The sequence below is a fragment of the Phyllostomus hastatus genome, unplaced genomic scaffold, assembly GCF_019186645.2.
Source record: "Phyllostomus hastatus isolate PE091 unplaced genomic scaffold, TTU_PhHast_1.1 phas_scaffold_501, whole genome shotgun sequence".
Lineage (NCBI taxonomy): Eukaryota > Metazoa > Chordata > Mammalia > Chiroptera > Phyllostomidae > Phyllostomus > Phyllostomus hastatus.
In genome coordinates this window covers 48,163,754-48,182,436 of record NW_025334033.1, presented here as the reverse complement: position 1 = coordinate 48,182,436, position 18,683 = coordinate 48,163,754, and the positions used below count along the sequence as shown (strand labels likewise).

The window sequence follows — 18,683 nt, the reverse complement described above, 5'->3', positions numbered from 1 at the left end:
ACCATCACCACCCAAATGTCAAGAGTCTGCATAACTTCTGACTCCCCAAAAGAGAGTTAGAGGCACCGACATTCCCTCCACAGCCGAAAATCTGCATATAATTTTTGACTCCCCAAAAACTTAACTACTAATGGCCTACTGTTGACCGGAAGCCTTACCAGTAACATAAATAGCTGACTGACACATATTGCATATGTTATACGTATCATACACTGTATTCTTACAATAAAAGCTAGAGAAAAAGAAAATGTCATTAAGAAAATCATTAGAAAGAGAAAATACATTTACAGTATTTATTTTAAAAAATCTGTGCATACATGGACAGATACAGTTCAAAACCGTGTTGTTCAAGGGTCAACTGTACACACACACATCTATTCTTGTATCTATCTATGGATATGTGTATGTCTGTACATTCGTATATACCTACATACATACATTTCCTAGCTTTATCCAATGAGAAGACCTGGAAGCAATGACATTCTAGGAACATAGATTACTACTATCCAGATCTTAGTTTACACATACCCTTACTCACTAAAAACCAACCAACCAACCAGGGCTCCACAGAGAAAGGCTGGTTTCACGCTAGGGTAGGGAAAGCATACAATGAGCTTAGAACACACTGCTGCACGCCTCCCCCACCCTGGAACCAAAGGACGTACTTAAAGAATGATAAGGATATGTCAGAAAGACACAGAAGGCAGCTTGATAGACTCCCAATGGCCAAATCAGAAACAATTTGAGCATTAAAATAAATGATGGTAACATCATATATAGTTGACTGGGTAAAACAAGAACTCATGAATCTATACCAATATTAAAAATAAAGACAGAAGGGGAAGTTATTCCTTACAGTGAAAAGTCAACAAATACATGTAGAGGGAATGATGTAATTAGAAAATCACTATTTGGCAGCCATCAAATGATGGTTCAGGCAAGAAACATCAATAAATATTAAAAACAAGTGGGTGGAAGTCTGAGGGGCAAATGAACATATATATTATCTCAAGTATCTCCCTATAAGACATTTAACTACAAGAGAAAAATAGTAACATTACAGTAGAGCAGTGGCTCTTGAGAGAGTGGGAGGGGATTTAGACCCCCAGGGGACACTTGGCAAGGTCTGGAGACAGGCTGGTTGTCACAGTTGGGGTGCGGGTGCTGACATCTAGTGGGCAGAGACCAGAGATAAAGCTAAATACCTATAATACCCGATACCCTACAGGGCAGCACCCTAATCTACAAGACTATCAAGCCCAAAATGTTAATATTGTAGAGAAAAAATACCCTGCAGACACTACCCTTAGCCAAAAACTGAAAGTTAACGTCAGCAACAAAACGATAAATCAGTGCCATGTGCTTCCTGAAGTGATGCACTGAGAACAAACCACTCTTGTAGTGTTCCAGCTGAAAATGCATGGCCTGTACCCAATCAAGAAGAAATAGACGAATTCAAACTGAAGGATGGTCTACAAAACACCTGGCCGGTATCCACCAAAAATGCCAACGAACTGCTCCCAATTAAAGCAGGCTAAATACACCAAATGCATAATCAGGGATGTTTTATTGCCAATTAAGAAAATAGGAAACACCTGAGTAAGAACTGTAGCTTAGAAAATAGTATATCAATGTTAATGTCCTGATTCTGATAATTATATTGAATTAATGTAAATAAATGCCTTTGTTGTTAGGAAACAGACAGGTATTCAAAGGCATAGGGGCATTGTGTCTACAATTCAGTCTCAAACAGTTTAGAAAGAGTGTGTGGAGGGAGAGGGAGAGAGAGAAGAGAACTAGAAAGGGGGCAAGCCAATATGGTGAAATGTTTACACAGGGGTCTGGGCAAATGGCATCAGGAATTCTTAGTACAATCCTTGCAAATTTTCCCTAAGCCTGAAATTACATCAAAACAAAAAGTTAAAGCCAGTAATTCCACACATCATTATACTTCAAAAACATTTTTACAAAATAATAAACAAGCAATTGAAAGAAGATCACGTGCTTCCTTGTTCTATTTTGCCCATCTGCTCACAGTAAGTGTCCCAGTGCATGGGCAGAAATACTCACTCTATTCGAGGAGAAGGCATCACTATAAACTGCTTTTGGAGTCTCGTTCTGAACTACTTTGAAGAGAATGCCCTTTGGTCTTTCTATTAAGTAAATATTCTAGGGTGAGGTCTAAAACCAAATCATGCTTTACAATAAATAGTGTTGGCAACTAATACTTCTATCTAAAGTCCCAAAGTGAGTAACAAGATTTTTAATCTTCTCAGTGTCCACAGGTCTAAACATCAAATCAATTCATTACTTCTTTATTCTGGCTCTTAATGATTACTTAAGTGAAATAATGTAAAGTTTCTCCTACTTCAACATTCTATTTTTCAAAACTTACTCATGATTTATTGTTCAAAATTTATTTAATGCAAGTCATCAAATAACCATGAGTTTATATGAATCATGTCTACCTAACTAAAGACCTCCATCTGAAACAGGCTGTCAGAAATGAATTATGCTCATTTCCAACCAAGATTTCGAGTCCACAATTACACCGCCATTTTATTTCATGTTAATAAATCACCTGTATTTCTAGTAGTGTGTCAAAACTTAGATGAGAATATAATAACATAAATCTTAATTCAATCTGACATATGACCTAAAAAAGTTTTTGATGAATGTTAAAGAGTTATTAGAGTGACTTACATGTCTGGGGGAAGAAGAATCTGGTTGAACACTCTAAAAATAAAACAGAAAGAGAGATCATACTACTGAAGTCCTGGTAATTTTACAAGCAACTTTCAAATGCCTGAAATAATTTCAAGTAAATATTCCACAGCTAAGAAATGACCTACATCAATTCTGCTGAAAAATCAGCAAAAGACAAAATATCATCTCCAGATAGTCATGTCACTGGGGCATTAAAAAACATCTCAAATCTTTCCTGACTCTTACTTATTGTGGTTAATTAATCATTTGCATCTAGCTTAACATTTTGGAAATGGCAAATGGTAGAAAGATTCATTTTAATGCCTGGCTCATTACTATGAGTAAGTATGCTAAGGCAGAATGCTTTCTTTTCTTTTAATCTTATTTTTCGATTACAGTTTACATTCAATAAAGCTAAGTAGTGTCAGATGTACGGCACAGTGGTTAATCATGCACTTTAGGTAGAATGCTCTCTAATGCAGCATCACTCCATTCAAGAAATGCACAAAACACGGGTTAGCTTAGAAGAAGAATTCTAGTTCTGCCCACAAATTCCAAGTTTACTACACAGTTCAATGTTATTTACATCAAATATATTACCTGCATTTTCACATCAAAATCATCCAATCAGTTAGGCTACATCTTTGTAAGAGACTTTATCAACTTTCCATAAAAATGTTCAAAAGGTGTTACTTCCCAAATCATGACTTGTTCTCCCAAGTCCCAGTTCATCCCCAAAAGCATACCCCACAATTCCTCTAGGACGGTCTATCATCATCCTACAATTCTAGACCGGGCCAAGCTTACTGAGTTTGGCACGTGTCCCTAGGCTGGAGAGGAGACAAGGTAATCTTTAAATTCTTTCAATGCCAACATCTATCTGTTCAGGCCTTTCTTATTTCTGTTTATGACATTACCATTCTTCTAGTTAACTAGTTTCAGAAATCTCAGTCATATTTTACCTTTTCCAAAGCCAACCACATTAACCTAAAAGCAGTGGACAAAATTAATCAGACAGGGAAGAATGGAACCAAGGAATGCATTTAACTGGTTTAAGGCAATAAAGGAATGAATTAAGGTGGTTGAAATGGAAAGCAAGAACAAAGGCCAGAAATTGTATGTAAGGATCACCACACTTAAAGAAACCTGGAAGGAGTAGAGGCGCTAAGATTGTGAACAGTGTATTACTGTCAAAAGCAAAGCAACAGGGAAAGGAAAATATTTATCAGAAGATGACGCTGTGCTAATTTTTTTAAATGTGCCTGTTAAATATATAGAGCTCAAGCTTGTGAGAAAAAGGCCAAGACTTTGAGATATAAATCTGGACCTAATTCATTTACGGCACAACAAATAAAGTAATAAAACATGATGACTTCACTGGCAAGGAATTGCAAATTGAGAATAGGGCCAAATAAAACACTTGAGAATTCTCATAAATTAACAAGTGGTCAACAGAACAAAGAGGCATCAACAAAGGAAAATAAAGTTATCTGAAAAGCAGGATAATTTTCATGGTGGTATAAAGTCACAGACAACAATGAGAATATAAAAAAGAGAAGACAGTATTCGCAGGTATTAGGTGAATACTCACAGAGAATGAAGCCTAAGAAAAGGACACAGATTTGGCAATTGGAGATTAGTAACAACCACAGAGACTGTAATTCAGTGCTGCAATGAGGGAAAAGCATGGATGGGTCCTGAAGAAATGAAGCACTGACATAAGAGGCTTATTCCAGATGCCTCACTCTGGACACCTGGCCAGCTGATGGTATAAACACAATGAAACCAACAGTTTTCAGGACGGGAGACTGTTCTTCATGATAGCGTGTATCAGGCAGATGAACAATACCAGCAAGAGTATTGTTTACTGATTAAGAAAGGAAGGAAAAGAAATGGTCCATGCTGACAGTCCACAGATTTTGCACAGGAGAAAAATTTGTTATCTGATTCTCCCATTTTTAGAAAGCTTAAAATTGATAAATTTTGGTATTTTAGAGTCAGTATTAAAACAATAGTTATGAGATATCAATCTTCTGTTTTCAATGTCCCAAAGGAACATATATACTCATTCTGACATTACTGTATCTATGGTGGGTTTTAATAAATTTCACCTACAGAAAAGACTTAAAATATAGAAGTAGGAGAGTTAATGTTGATAAATTTAAAGAAATAAATTTCAAATATGCAAATTCTTATTTGTAATACCCAAATATTCTTTCTTTAAACTTTTTAATTCAAATTTATTTTTATTTTAAGTACATTTTATTGGTTATGCTATTATAGTTGTCCCAATTTTTTCTCACCTTTATTCCCCCCTCTGCCCAGCACACCCCCACAACAGTCCTGCATTTACCTCAGCTCTTAGTTCATGTCCATGGATTGTACATATAAGCACTTTGGCTTCTCCATTTCCTACACTATTCTTAACCTCCCCCTGTCTATTTTGTACCTATCAATTATGCTTCTTATTCCCTGTACCTTTTTCTACCATATTCCTCACATTCCCTCCCATGTGATCTCCATTTCCGATTCTGTTCCTGTTCTAGTTGTTTGCTTAGTTTTAGTTTTTTGGTTTTTTAGGTTAAGTTGTTGATAGTTGTGAGTTTGTCATCATTTTATTGTTCATAGTTTTGATCTTCTTCTTTTTCTAAGTACCTTTAACATTTCATATAATAAGGGCTTGATAATGATAAACTCCTTTGACTTGACCTTAATCTGGGAAGCACTTTTATCAGCCCTTCCATTCTAAAGGATAGCTTTGCTGGATAGAGCAATCTTGGATATAGGTCCTTGCCTTGCATGACTTCAAATACTTCTTTCCAGCCCCTTCTTGCCTGTAAAGTTTCTTTTGAGAAATCAGCTGAGAGCCTTATGGGAACTGCTTTGTAGATAACTCTCCTTTTCTCTTGCTGCTTTTAAGATTCTCTCCTTATCTTTAATCTTGGCTAATGTAATTATGATGTGCCTTGGTGTGTTCCTCCTTGGGTCCATTTTCTTTGGGACTCTGGGCTTCCTGGATTTCCGGGACATCTATTTTCTTTGCCAGACTGGGGAAGTTTTCCTTCCTTATTTGTGCAAATGAGTTTTTAATTTCTTGCTCTTCCTCTTCTCCTTCTGGCACCCCTATGATTTGGATGCTGGAACATTTAAAGTTGTCCCAGAGGTTCCTCAGCCTCTCACTTTTTTGAATTCTTGTTTTTTCAATCTGTTGCAGTTGGAAGTTTATTTCTTCCTTTTGTTCCAAATCACTGATTTGAGTCCTAGTTTCCGTCCCTTCACTGTTTGTTTCCTGTATATTTTGCTTTATTTCACTTTGGGTAGCCTTCATTTCTTTCTTCATTTGTGACCAAACTCAATAAATTATGTGAGCATCCTGATTACCAGGGTTTTGAACTCTCCATCAGATAGGTTGTCTGTCTCCTCACCACTTAGCTCTTTCTCTGGAGTTTTGATCTGTTCTTTCATTTGGACCATATTTCTTTGTCTTGGAGCACCTATGTTGTAAGGGGGATATTCACCAGGGCAGGGCAACCCTCTTTGCTGTGTTGTGGCGCTGTCTGTGAGAAAGGGGTCAGAGAGGGGACAATGCCACTCACTCAGCTCTAGCCCCACTTTCCAATGAACTGTCCCTGTGAGACTTCGAGTTTCTTCCACCTTCACAACCCCCACAGTGTTTTACAGCTACAGGTGTTGAGTCTTTAGCTTCCTGGTCACAGCCAGCCCCTCCTCGCCCACGTGGACCTTGCTGCGGGTCCTCTCTGTTGGCCGGCTGCCCATCTCCACCCCTCCTGCCGGTCTGGGTGAATGTTTAACTCCTTGGTTGTCGGAGTTCCATGAAGTTTGACTTTTTGGCAGCTCTGGTTGTTTGTTTTTAAATTGGTTGGTATCCTTCTTTTGGTTGTGTGAGGAAGCAAAGCATTCTACCTCCACCTCCACCTTGGTCGGAACTCCCCAAATATTTTCTTTTAATACCAAAAATAGTTTTAAGGAAGCTTCATTTATATCACTGTATTTCTTAAGTTGATATGTCCCTTTTGATTAAATATCCAATGAGAATAATTTAAAAAATATCCTTTTATAATTCAGTGAATGATATGAAACCTTCTGCCTTTTAACACAAATATTATTCCACAGCCTGTAAAGGAGAGGGATGCTGGTACCTTGAGCAGTGAGTATTGACAGCTGGCTATCACCAAGCAGAACTGGAAGACCCAGATATCTCTGAAGAAGCCTTGTATGAGAAGAACAGATCCCAAAAATGCCACTAGAATAGCCAGGATGACAGCTAACACATTTTCCAGGATCTCACGGTTTCTGTAGACATGAAAGTTTATTAGTAAGTACATCATCAACATGAGAAATTTATCAGAGTGAAATAAGGGAAGGCACCAATATGAAGCTCACATTATGCTTATTGAGTTTTTTTTTTCTAGTACTAGGTTTGAGTAAGATTTTGGGTCACATTGAAAAAGAAACTAGTTTGTGTGAAACATTAAAATAAATAATGCATATGATAATAGATTATGAAGTTTTCATTTTAATGCATAATATAGTTTTAACTTCTATTTTAAAAACTTTACTCTTAACATCTTTTTCTATCTGTCAAATTTGTTGCAAAAATAATTAACCAGCTTGGATGTCAAATTAAGGAGCTATATAACGAAACAAGTTTAAAAAAATCTCAAAAGTAGTTTCTAGAAAATTAAATAGTTATTTTTATATGACAAAGTTTGTAGTCCAATTTTGATACCAAGTGGTTTCACTTTCCCCATCTCTAAATCATCTGAAATAACCTGAAAAGTAACTTACTACAATTAACATAAACCCAGGCTCTTAGTTCTGCTGAGGATGAAGGCTGTGATGAAGACCACCAATACCGTCTGTGCATAAGAATCAGTATGATACCCACGATACTATACAGAGTGATGAAGATGATTTTTATGTCACACCAAAAAATAAGAGGTGATCTCATTACTTCTTGGGGAAATTTTATTCATAAAATGTTAAATACTTACTAAAAGTCTTATTTTTAAAGACTAGACACTGGCATGAGAACATGCTCACCCCATCTGCTATACAAAGAAGCAGGACACAAAACCTTGTGTATAGGAGGATGTAAGTCCTGTTGTTTAAAAACACACAGATACGGGTTAAAAAAGACAATATATCAAAATGATACTACTAATAATAGCTCTCTCTGAGTGGAAAGATTATGGATGATCTCTTTCTGTCTTCAAATCTTTCTTTATATTTTTCTATAATGAGTAAAAAATTACTCTTATAATCATAAAAATGTTTTTATTCATTTGTTATCAATGCCATATCTATAGTCATCAACTGACCTAAAACCAAAATCCACAAATGTCTCTGTACCATTTCATCTGTTAGCTCTACCAGGTTAAAACAAATGCTGGAGTATGTTTAAAACAATAAACGCTGCTATTTTCAGTGATCTTCTGTGGCGGTTGTAGAATTCCAAAATTGCCAAAACCAACGTTCCCCGTCAATCCTGCTACACTACATGCTGTCTACACTGTTAGCCACGAATTTGAGGTCTCTTTAGGTTTTCTTCAGTTTTTAATTTTGATAAATCAAATTTATCAATTTGTTCTTTCACTAATCTTACTTTTAGTGTTACATCTAAGGAATTTTTCCTAACTCAATGCCACAATTATTTTCTCCTATGTATTTTTTTCAGAAATTTTATTGTTTTAGATTTTACATTTAGGCCTATGATCCACTTTGAATTAACGCCTGTAACATGATGCAAGGTAAAGAGACAAGTTCTTCTGCATATAGAAATCGAATAGTTTCAGATCCATTGTATTTTCTATCTCAGACATTTTAGTTTTCATCTCTGTAAGTTTGATTTGGGTTTCTGCTTAACTTTTTAAACATTATGAAGTACAGTTAGAAGAGTTTTAATGTCTTTACTGCTACTTCTAATATCTGTGACAGTTACAGGTTGGTTTCAACTGACTCACTGCTTCCCTCACATACCATGTTTCACCCCTTCGTTGCAGTTGCATGGTGGGTAATCTTTGGATGCCAGACATAGTGAATCTTAACTTACTGGGTATGAGAATTTCTGGCTTTCTACAAATCCTCTTGAGCTTTGCTATGCTACTCGGAAACAGTTTGATCCTTTCAGGTTTTACTTTATGACTTGTTAGGTGGGTGCGGAGCAGTGTTTATGCCAGAACTAAGTATTCCCCACTTCAAAGGCAAGACTTTCCTAAGTGTGCTACACAGTGCACCACAAACTATGAATGATGGGTTTCTTCCATGTGGCTGGGGGCACAGGTACTCTCCCTGGCCCTGGGTGAGTGCTCGGCACCGCTCCTCTATTTCTTTCACCCGGTTCCTTCCCTGGCCTCAGGTAGTTTGCTCACATGTATTCGCTTATCAACCCTCTGCTGAACAGTCGAGGAGACCCACTGCAGATCTGAGATTCTCTCTCTGAGCAGTAATCTTTCCTCTGGTATTCTGTCCCATGGGCTCGTTGCTCCATCTCCAACACAGGAAGTCTGCTAGACTCTACCTTAGTACCTCCACCCTGTGTCACAGCCTGGGGACTCTCTTAAGGTAGCAAGCTGGGGCAACTGTATGGCTCTCATACAATTTGTCTGTCAGGGATCACTACCCTTTGTCGTCTCATTTCCAGTGTCTTGAAAACCATTGTTTTGTACATTGTGTCAAGTGTTCATTGCCTCAGGTAAGAGGATAAAGCCAGTCCTTATTACCATGTTGACTAGAAGCAGCATTTAGTCACCAAGTTTATAATGGGCTAATATTGCTATAATAAGCAATGTTAAGATTCGTGGTAAGAAATAGGAAAAGAGAAGTTTCCCATTATATCTTTTTATATTTGGGGTCATGTTACCTATAACCTGATAATCATTAACACATCATTGTCTCTGAGTTTTAAGTACAATGGCATGATTCTTACTGAGGATAAAAAGAATTTTTTTGTGAACACCCATTAAAAATGCCACAAAAAAGGCTTTCAATGAATTCAAGAGAGTCAATGTTTGAGAACCCTATTAATTTAGATTTTATCTCAAAAGGACCAAAATAGAAAATATTTTCCAACATGGTAAAGCAAGCACAAACATTAATTAGTTATGAGGAACATTTCATATCAAAAATAAAATCTGCACACATCTTTAATATCACACTATGTTCTTACCTGTCAAACAGGGCCAAAAGTGTGAGTCTGTCGAAGTTGATGCCGATCCACAGCTGGGGCAGGATCCAAAAACGATAGTAGTGTTTAACCTTCTGGGCAGCTTCTTCTGTTGGGCCGTAAGTAGCTGCCAGGTCTGGGCTTAGATCAATGTCCTGTTGCTCCAATAAATCTGTATCGATGGTCAATAGTCTGTTTAACCGAATCTGTGGGAGAGAGAGCTAAAAGAAAGTCAGTGTTGAAAGGGGTAAAATATCTTTCATCAAGTCACAATTCAAGGGCTACTCGATTAGCTTCCAGATTATTTCAGCTCCCTTAACTTTATACCAGTCCACTCCTCACGGATATTTTACAGCATTAGAACCTACAGAAGGTGACAACAGGAACTGAACTAAAATAAAACGGATTAATCAATAGGTCTTTTTGGAAAGGCTTTATTAGAAAAGTGTTTGAAATCTTACCATTTTATGACTGCTTAACTAGTAAATCCATTAAAATCACTTACAGTGAATTGTTAATGGCTTCCCTACTGCCTGTCACATTTACGGTCTTTTCTTACTAAGCTATGAACCTCATGACCATGTTAAATCTGAACTCCTCTGCATTGGATTCAATGCCTTCAGCTCTCACCTACCACAGTCTCTTACCACTGTTATCACTGTTTGTAAACCCCTCCTATATACCCCACGCACCCCCCCATTTTTGTTTTGGCATGCTGCTCATCTGCTCATTTCCTAATTTTATAGGAAATTACCACGTTACATTTCTTTTAGCTGTATGTAACTCATCCATTCACCAGTTCACAAGTTTCCCCTTCTTCTGAAAGAATCAAAAGTTTACTGAATCTAGCAGGGCACTAGCCAGCAGTTAGCTAACTCAAGGCTCCCATACATTTAACATCAGAAAACCATAACCATTTCCCCATATTTTACTTCCCTATGGTCCTGCAAGAATTCACTACAGCAAAAAGAAAAGATAGTCTTCATTTTTCAAACACATATTGAGTATAGTCAAAAAAACATGCTCTCTCTATATAACACAGCCACTACCCATAAGCATTCACAAAGACTTCCCCAAACACTTTCCATATGCTCTGTGCCAGGGTTTCTCGACCTTGACGCTACAGGAATTGTCAGCCAGACAATTCTACGTTGTGGGGGTTGTGCTCTCCCCTGCAGGATGTTTAACAGCATCTCTGGCCTCTGCCCACTGGCTACCAGTCAAGTTCCCTTTGCTGTGACAAGCAAAAATGTTTCCAGACTTTGCCAAATGCCCACTTGTTAAAAACCTTTGCTCTATGACCAACTTTCATCTATGGTCTTAAAACCCTGTTCATTACTCTTTATCTTCAGGAAGCTGCTAATAATTAACCCCTTTGGCACTATATTTATTTACCTATATCTCTTATGTGTTACTTATAAGGGTTTCCTCCATTTAGTCTTTTCCACCTTCAACATATACATCCTGATGGCAAAAGCAGTGTTATCTTTTTAAAATACCCCACTGTATTTTATGTGGCATATTTTTTATACAATGAGTCATCACTAGGCTTCCAAAACATATACACCGGTATATAAATAACTAATAGTTAACCAGTAAGTAACTGCACCAAAGTCATAATAGTCAAAGAAAAGTTTTAAAATGAAACAATTAAAAATAGCACAACCCGATTATGATGCTGGTGAGTAAAGGAACCTTTCCATACCCTCCAAAGTGTAATAACTGATTCCCATATAGCTAATGAAGCTTTACGGTAGTCTATGTTTAACAAAGGACTACTAAGAAGAGATCCACTATGGGATAGCAAAAGTATTTTGCCGTATTTTTCACCATAATTCCTATTTTTCTGATTTGTGTAGCAACTTAATCTGAAAATACATCGTTTTATAAAAATAAAGGAAAACCTACCACATCATGTGGATAAAATCGAACTGAGGTAGAACTGGATACATGAGAATCCGTGTCACTAAAATAAAATAGAAAAGATTTCATGGAATAAACAGCTTGCCAAGTAGTAGAAAAAAAATGAATCCTTTAACAACTGGATGATGTTTATAGTGTCTTCACTTTTCTATGTCAACTTCAAAATGCAAAACAGCATTTTCCTAGAGCTCTGATTAGAAACATAGCCTGTGGGTCAGAGTATCCACATTCGAATCTCTTCATCATCTCGGTGAGATCTTGGACACGTTATCAACCTTTTTATACTTCAGTTTTCCTATCGGTGACATAGGATATTAGTACCTTTATTGCAAGGTTCTAATGAAAAAAGTTTAAGAAAGCAATGAACACATTGTCTGGAACCACAATAAATTTAGCTATAATAATTTAGAACATGACAATTCAGTTTCCACAGTTCAGTCAAGTTTAGATTTCTAAACTTGAGACCTTACCACCATGGTGTAAACAATTGTTTTTGTCTTGAATTAAATTAAACAAAGTTGTTTTCACTGCTCCATCTCCTATTGTTTCTATTGTTACAAAATACGTAATATGACAATTTAACCATTTTTGACACAAATTCTGAAACTGGACTAAAAGAGCTTAAAGGGTATAGTTCTCTAAATGTTCTAGCTATTCAGCAGGTAAGTAACTTTTCATCTATGTGACTACAAGATCCTATTGCTTTAAATAACACCTCAAAACTTAAAAAACCTAAATGAATTGTTCACAGATGTGTAACATTTAAATAGGTGTGTCCATTATTGAATGGAAATCCTAAAATAGGAATCAAATGGCCCTAGTGAAAACAGTGAGCTAATTAATCAATAATAAATTTCAAAGCAGCAACTTGCGCTGATGAATAAGATTAAAATTTTATTTAAAAAAAATTAACACATTCTAAACTAATTATGTCATATGAAAGATTTCTAATTTCTTACTTGTTTTTCTAATTTCCCTGTTATATAATTCCTTCCTAAGGGAACGTGAAAAAAGAAACTAAATGGAACATGACAGAATTCCTTCTTTTCATAAGGGGTAAACAAATTTTAAAACAAAATGAAAGCTCATCATTTAAGATACTTAACCAAACCCTTACAAGGAAGATTTACAGTACAAACAAGAAAAAGAGAACAGATGGTTATGAAATTAGTTGTGTAAATATTTTCCTAAAAGCTTTTTTTACATCACGTATTTGTCATAAAATCTATAGTTAACTTTGCAACCGCAAACCACTGTCCCACTATAAGATCAACAGGAAATTTTTACTTAATTTTTAAAAACAGAGTAGCTTTTGTTTTAATAATACTTTCTTTTTTCCATAGCAACATTCTACTTTACCTCTTTAGAGATAAATGCACTATGACAAATTATTTAAGCCAATATAAAAAATATTTTCAGCCTGGCTGGTGTGGCTCAGTGGATTGAGTGCCAGCCTGCAAACCAAGGGGTTGCCAGTTCCATTCCCAGTCAAGGCACATGCCTGGGGGTTGTGGGCAAGATCCCCAGCTTGGGGGGGGGGTGAGAGGCAACCACACATTAATGTTTCTCTCCCTCTCTTTTTCTCTCTTTTCCCCTCTCTCTAAAATAAATAAATAAAATTAAAAACTGTTTTCAAAACAACATTTACATACAAAGGCTTACAAACTTTAAACACAGCATATATATGCAAGTACACACACTCTCCTAAAATAATTTCGCACATACCAGATATTGGATGCTCTTCTTGCTGCTGGTTCAAAATTCACAAGTGACATATCACAACCACCAGTCTCATAAAGCGTAGAAGAGAACTTACCTAGTAAATAAATTATTTTTTAAAAAAGTCATTAGAATACTCAGAATTTTTCCTTCAAGAAAAACTTCTATGAGAAGAGACCCAAAAAAACCTGAAATTATCAGGAGGGCAGGCCCCTTGTAGTACATACAGGTTTCCCCTGTTACATGAGTGTTCTAGGAGCCCATCTGCATCAGTATACCAGCTGGCATTGTTGTGAGAGGCTGTGTTCGCCTTCGGTGGGTTTTTTTGAAGACTCTTTCAGTGCACTTGCCCATTTCACGATGGGTGATTTACGAGTGCACCTGCCCCCAATGCACTGAGTGTTCAGCAGTTTTTGACCAAAAATGGCATGACCCTCATGCCCCATCATCCCTATTCACCCCAAGTGACTCTTTTTTGTTTCCCAGGATGAGAAAAAGTCCTCACAGGGAGAGTTTTGCTGATGTGGAAGAGATGAAACAAAAAAAATGGTAGAAGCACTAAAAGGCAACAAAATCGACAATTCCAAAAACTTCCGAGTAGTGGAAAAAAAGTCTCCATAGGTGTATTTATTGCATCAGATGGAGAGTATTTTGAAGGTGACTGAAGTTTAAACATCTAAGAATAGACAATTTTTTATAAGTAAATTCCAGGTTTATTTGGGCCCCCCTCGTAAATTTTAAACTTGTTACAATTTAAGAAAATGTACTATAACCTCCTTTTTCCAAAATATTTTAAAAGAAATGATCGGTACATAATTCAGCATGTGAACTGAAAAGGAATGCTAAACAGTGGGACAAAATATCAGCATACATAATCAAGTATTAAAAGTAAAGGACTGAAGTCAGCTTTGCAATACTGGTCTCCTCTTTTCTCCTCCCAGCATGTTCTCAAGTAGTCATATAAATAACCTGAATGTTCTTTAAAAGTCACCTGACCACTACTTGCAAGTGGTGAGTGGCCTTTTGGAAAGCTGCTCAAATTTTAAGACAGCTCAAACTGCAGACAACAAATTTGTGTGATTATCTTCAGAGTTTTGTTTTTGTTTTTAGAAAAAAATGAAGACTGTAAAGATGGATATAAAGATAAAGTATAATAATGTCGGTAATTAAGCCCTGGCTGGCGTAGCTCAGTGGATTGAGCGCAGGCTGGGAACCAAAGTGTCCCAGGTTCGACTCCCAGCCAGGGTACATTCCTGGGTTGCAGGCCAGAACCCCCAGCAACCGCACATTGATGTCTCTCTCTCTCTCTCTCTCTCTCTCTATCTCCCTCCCTCCCTCCCTTCCCTCTCTAAAAATAAATAAAATCTTAAAAAAAAAAATAATGTCGGTAATTAAACCACAGTACCTAACAAACGTTACTAATTGTATGATTACACAAGAACTTGAAAAATTTTAGGACCATCATCTGCTGTAGCCAAGTAGCACTACTAAACTGATAAAAAAGTTTAGTAATTATGTTGGCTGCAAAGAAATATAGGTTAAAAAACACTCTCTTAAAATGATCTCTATAAGACAACTTATTTCTGATAGTGGAATTTAAAAGTTCTGGACACTGTCGGAAATTCATTCCCTCCCCTGACAATCTATGGCAGACATATGAATTGTGAGTTAGGGAGCATAGATAAATTAATGTAAATTTCCAGTAAGGCAATGAGAAAAGGTACCTATCCCTATAACCAAGTGGGTCTAGTTTAGGCTGCTTTTTGAGTATTCATGAGGTTTTTGTTTTACTGGCTGGAATTACTGAGGTTATGAACACGAAGAATCTTAAAGGGCAATTTCACCTTCGTGGCAGGGCTAAGAGATTTCCCTTCCGTGACTACAATGAAAACAGCATAAGGATTTTTACTTAAGTGAAAACGTTGAAAAATGACAATAAAAGGTTCTTGTACTAATAAGGATGTACAGAGCAACTCCAACAATTACTTCATTACTTAAAAGGACTAGAATCAGAAAAACAGTACTTTTATTTGAGCATTTTCTATGGATCAGACAGAATATGCAAATATTTTACTTTATAATGGTGTTTTTTTGTAGTAGCAATTTTTTTTTGTCAAAATAATATACTCTTGCAATAAGTAAGAAACAAGGCATTCTGGGAAAGGCTCAGTTCCTGTGCTGTTTTTCACGGGAGGATTATTCAGCATGTGGTTCATCTGAAACTGCTGTCAGTTATGAGTCATTAACTCTTAGTACCACTAACAGAAACCAGATTAATAAACTAAAATTAAATGATACAAGCTGTCAATTTGGCTACTTCTCACATGTATTACAATTTTTTTGAAGTGGTAGGGCGGGTTGCAGATTGTTAATGAAGAAAAAAATAAAAAATACTGGCTTGACTAAGATTTAAAAATTATTTTTAAATTGCAATTTTTTATGCTCTATTCTTTCCTCAGTCATTATGGATAATCAAAAATTGGCTATGCTACTATAATTAACTTACAGTAATAGAAAAAAACGTGATCAAAATCACAGATTGCATAAACACAGAAGAATTATAAACCTGTGTTAGTAGCTAAATCACAGAGTAACAAAGACCTGGAGGGCTTGGTGACTATGTATGAAATTCAGAATAATGGAAGCATACATGTGTCTATATCACATAATTTGTGTGTACTTTAGAAATAAGTTCATTCTGTATTCAACAGCAGTTAAATTATTAAAGTATATTCTGAGTATTTAAGCATTCCTGTTCTTAGGATACTGAATAAATATTTATATGCAACTGAAATCAATTAGATATGACTCTTTGTAATTTTCCAATGGAAAAGTAAAAGAACATTGTCACTATACAACTATGTCTTTTATGTACAGATATCTAATATGAAACTTTTATAAAAATAATTGGATTTTAAATAAATACAAGCATACAAATAAGGCATATTCCCCCTAAAGCTTTTTAGACAGAAAGCAAGCTGAAAAATTGAGTTTTATTATTACATAAATCTATAATTCTGAATGCATTTACACAAACCAATAACAAGTAATAAATCTTAGAATAAAACTTAGCCTAAAGCATGTCTAAGAAAAGAGCAGCTATAATTTTAACAAATGTTCAGACTTCAACAGTACTTTTTATTTTTCCCTAAGAAGCTTTTGCCTATCTGCTAACTTTAAGGAAATGTTCAGGTTCCTAAAAATATACACGGCACACGTCAGAAGAAACTAACATCCTAGTAAGGCTTCATGGTGCATTCCCCAACTTACTCCATCGGAAGGACAGATTCGATGGCCCCTCATGTCCTTGGGCTTGGTAACTGACAGCACTTCAGAAGTGACAGATTTTATTCAGAGGATAAGTCCCTCAGAAAAAAAATTACACTAAAAAATATGTAGCTTATTTATGGCTTCAGTGAAAAACTTAGTAAGATTTTCATATATTAATATGATAATTTAAAGGTATCTTCAAAAATATCCACAACAGGAGTACATATTTCTTTGGTTTATTAAGATGAAGAATATCTTAAGTTTGTCCAAATCCTCTTAGCATGAGTAACAATTTTATATATGGTGTCCAGAACAAATAACACCCCTTTTATTACAAAACCTTTTATTACAAAATCACAAGCATGTAATTCTGTAACATAACAATATCACACCCAAGCACACCATAGGACATTTTAGGTGAAATGTTCAAATTAAAACTATAAATTATTACCCTACCAACCAAACACTCAAGCAGGTGTTACTTCTGCCGAACCCTATATGCCTTGTTCAAGGCATATAATGATGCCTTGATCATTAAAACCATGATCACAGTTACTAACCTTTGGATCCAAAGTAAAACATGCCCTTACTAATAACCCTACCTTAACATTATTCTGTATTAAGAAATGTACTTCAATTTAATTATTTCTAATGATCAGGAATTGGGAAGAAAGTAGAACATGAATGTAGCATGTCCTCTTCACAGGAGTTATGATTATAAACTAAGTCATCTCATCATAATTACACTCCCAGATCATAACTGTATTTAATAGAATGGCTCTATCACAATTTTTAAAGAGAAAAATCTATTTCTGAAAAAATAAACAATATGGAGGGTGGAATTTCAAACTTAATAATGATACTGGCTATGACACAGCATCTCCAAAGATAAAAAAAAAAAGGTATCTAGTATTTCTCAGTCTTGAATTCAGTAACTACTAATTTCTATAAAAATTAAATTAAAAAAATAAAAATTTAATTTAATTACACAAAACTATTTTCTTGAGGTAGAATTTCTACCACAGGCCAATTTATCAATGACCATCAACAGGAAGACAAGTAAAACTGGATACTGATTTAAGAAACATGGACATTGGAAGCATGTGCCTGAAGGCATAAATGGTGCAGCAATTTACATAATCACTGGCAAAAAAACTGATATAAGATGTAAGAAATGAATAGGATTCTCTAACTTGTCCTATCAATTAAAATCCTCAACAAGGAACACAAAGTCAAATGCATAAAGACTTGTAAGGCTGGTGCTCACCTTACCCCAACAATTTGGCTTGAGATGCCAGTCTGATTTTACCTGTGCATCTTGGAAGGAGACAGGTCCTAGAAAGATAAATCTTCTGCAAGGTGTTCTAATCATCCAGTACCAACAACAAAGGAGGCCTCCTAAGTTTCCTGGATGATTTCCTTTTTCGAAAATCATCCTGGTCAAAATCTGCATCCTCAAGGCCTAATCCTGACATGTCTTAATTGACTTCACTTTTCTAGTATCACTCTTAGAGCAGACAGGACTGGAAGAGCAAAGACAAATATACAAGGGAGGCAACTTTATAAAGTTTTTTTTTAGAAGGCTGTTAAAGGACCACATATATCTATCTATATGACTAACTTAAGTACTCTACAAAAAATGCTCACTTCTGATGGTGGTAAGGATTAATACATTATTATACTTTTGAGAAAGGGCGTTTAAGATTAGTTCCAATTTCTTGGATAGCATCCCCTTATTATAATGAGTAGTGACTATGAGTCTCTGAGGAAACATGAGTTTTCATGCAGACAGAAATGACTCATTTATTGCTGCTTGTAGGTTAATGGACTTGCTTCTCCTTGGACGAGAAGTCAGGAAACTTTCTGTAAAAGACCAGAT

At 35.9% G+C, this 18,683-nt stretch overlaps 1 protein-coding gene across 6 annotated transcripts in view; it reads right to left on the bottom strand.

Moving 5' to 3' along the window:
- PCNX1 (pecanex 1) overlaps positions 1-18,683 on the bottom strand; it is a 123,829-nt gene that overhangs the window by 43,807 nt on the left and 61,339 nt on the right. For 4 of the 6 annotated variants that reach the window (XM_045823012.1, XM_045823016.1, XM_045823018.1 and 1 more), the window contains 5 exons: positions 13,541-13,631; positions 11,801-11,858; positions 9,896-10,113; positions 6,867-7,020; positions 2,704-2,736 (listed from right to left, as the gene is read on the bottom strand). In XM_045823012.1, the coding sequence (XP_045678968.1) occupies positions 2,704-2,736; positions 6,867-7,020; positions 9,896-10,113; positions 11,801-11,858; positions 13,541-13,631 (554 nt within the window). The remainder of the gene's footprint in view (positions 1-2,703; positions 2,737-6,866; positions 7,021-9,895; positions 10,114-11,800; positions 11,859-13,540; positions 13,632-18,683) is intronic. The other 2 variants (XM_045823013.1, XM_045823017.1) reach the window with 1 other exon arrangement.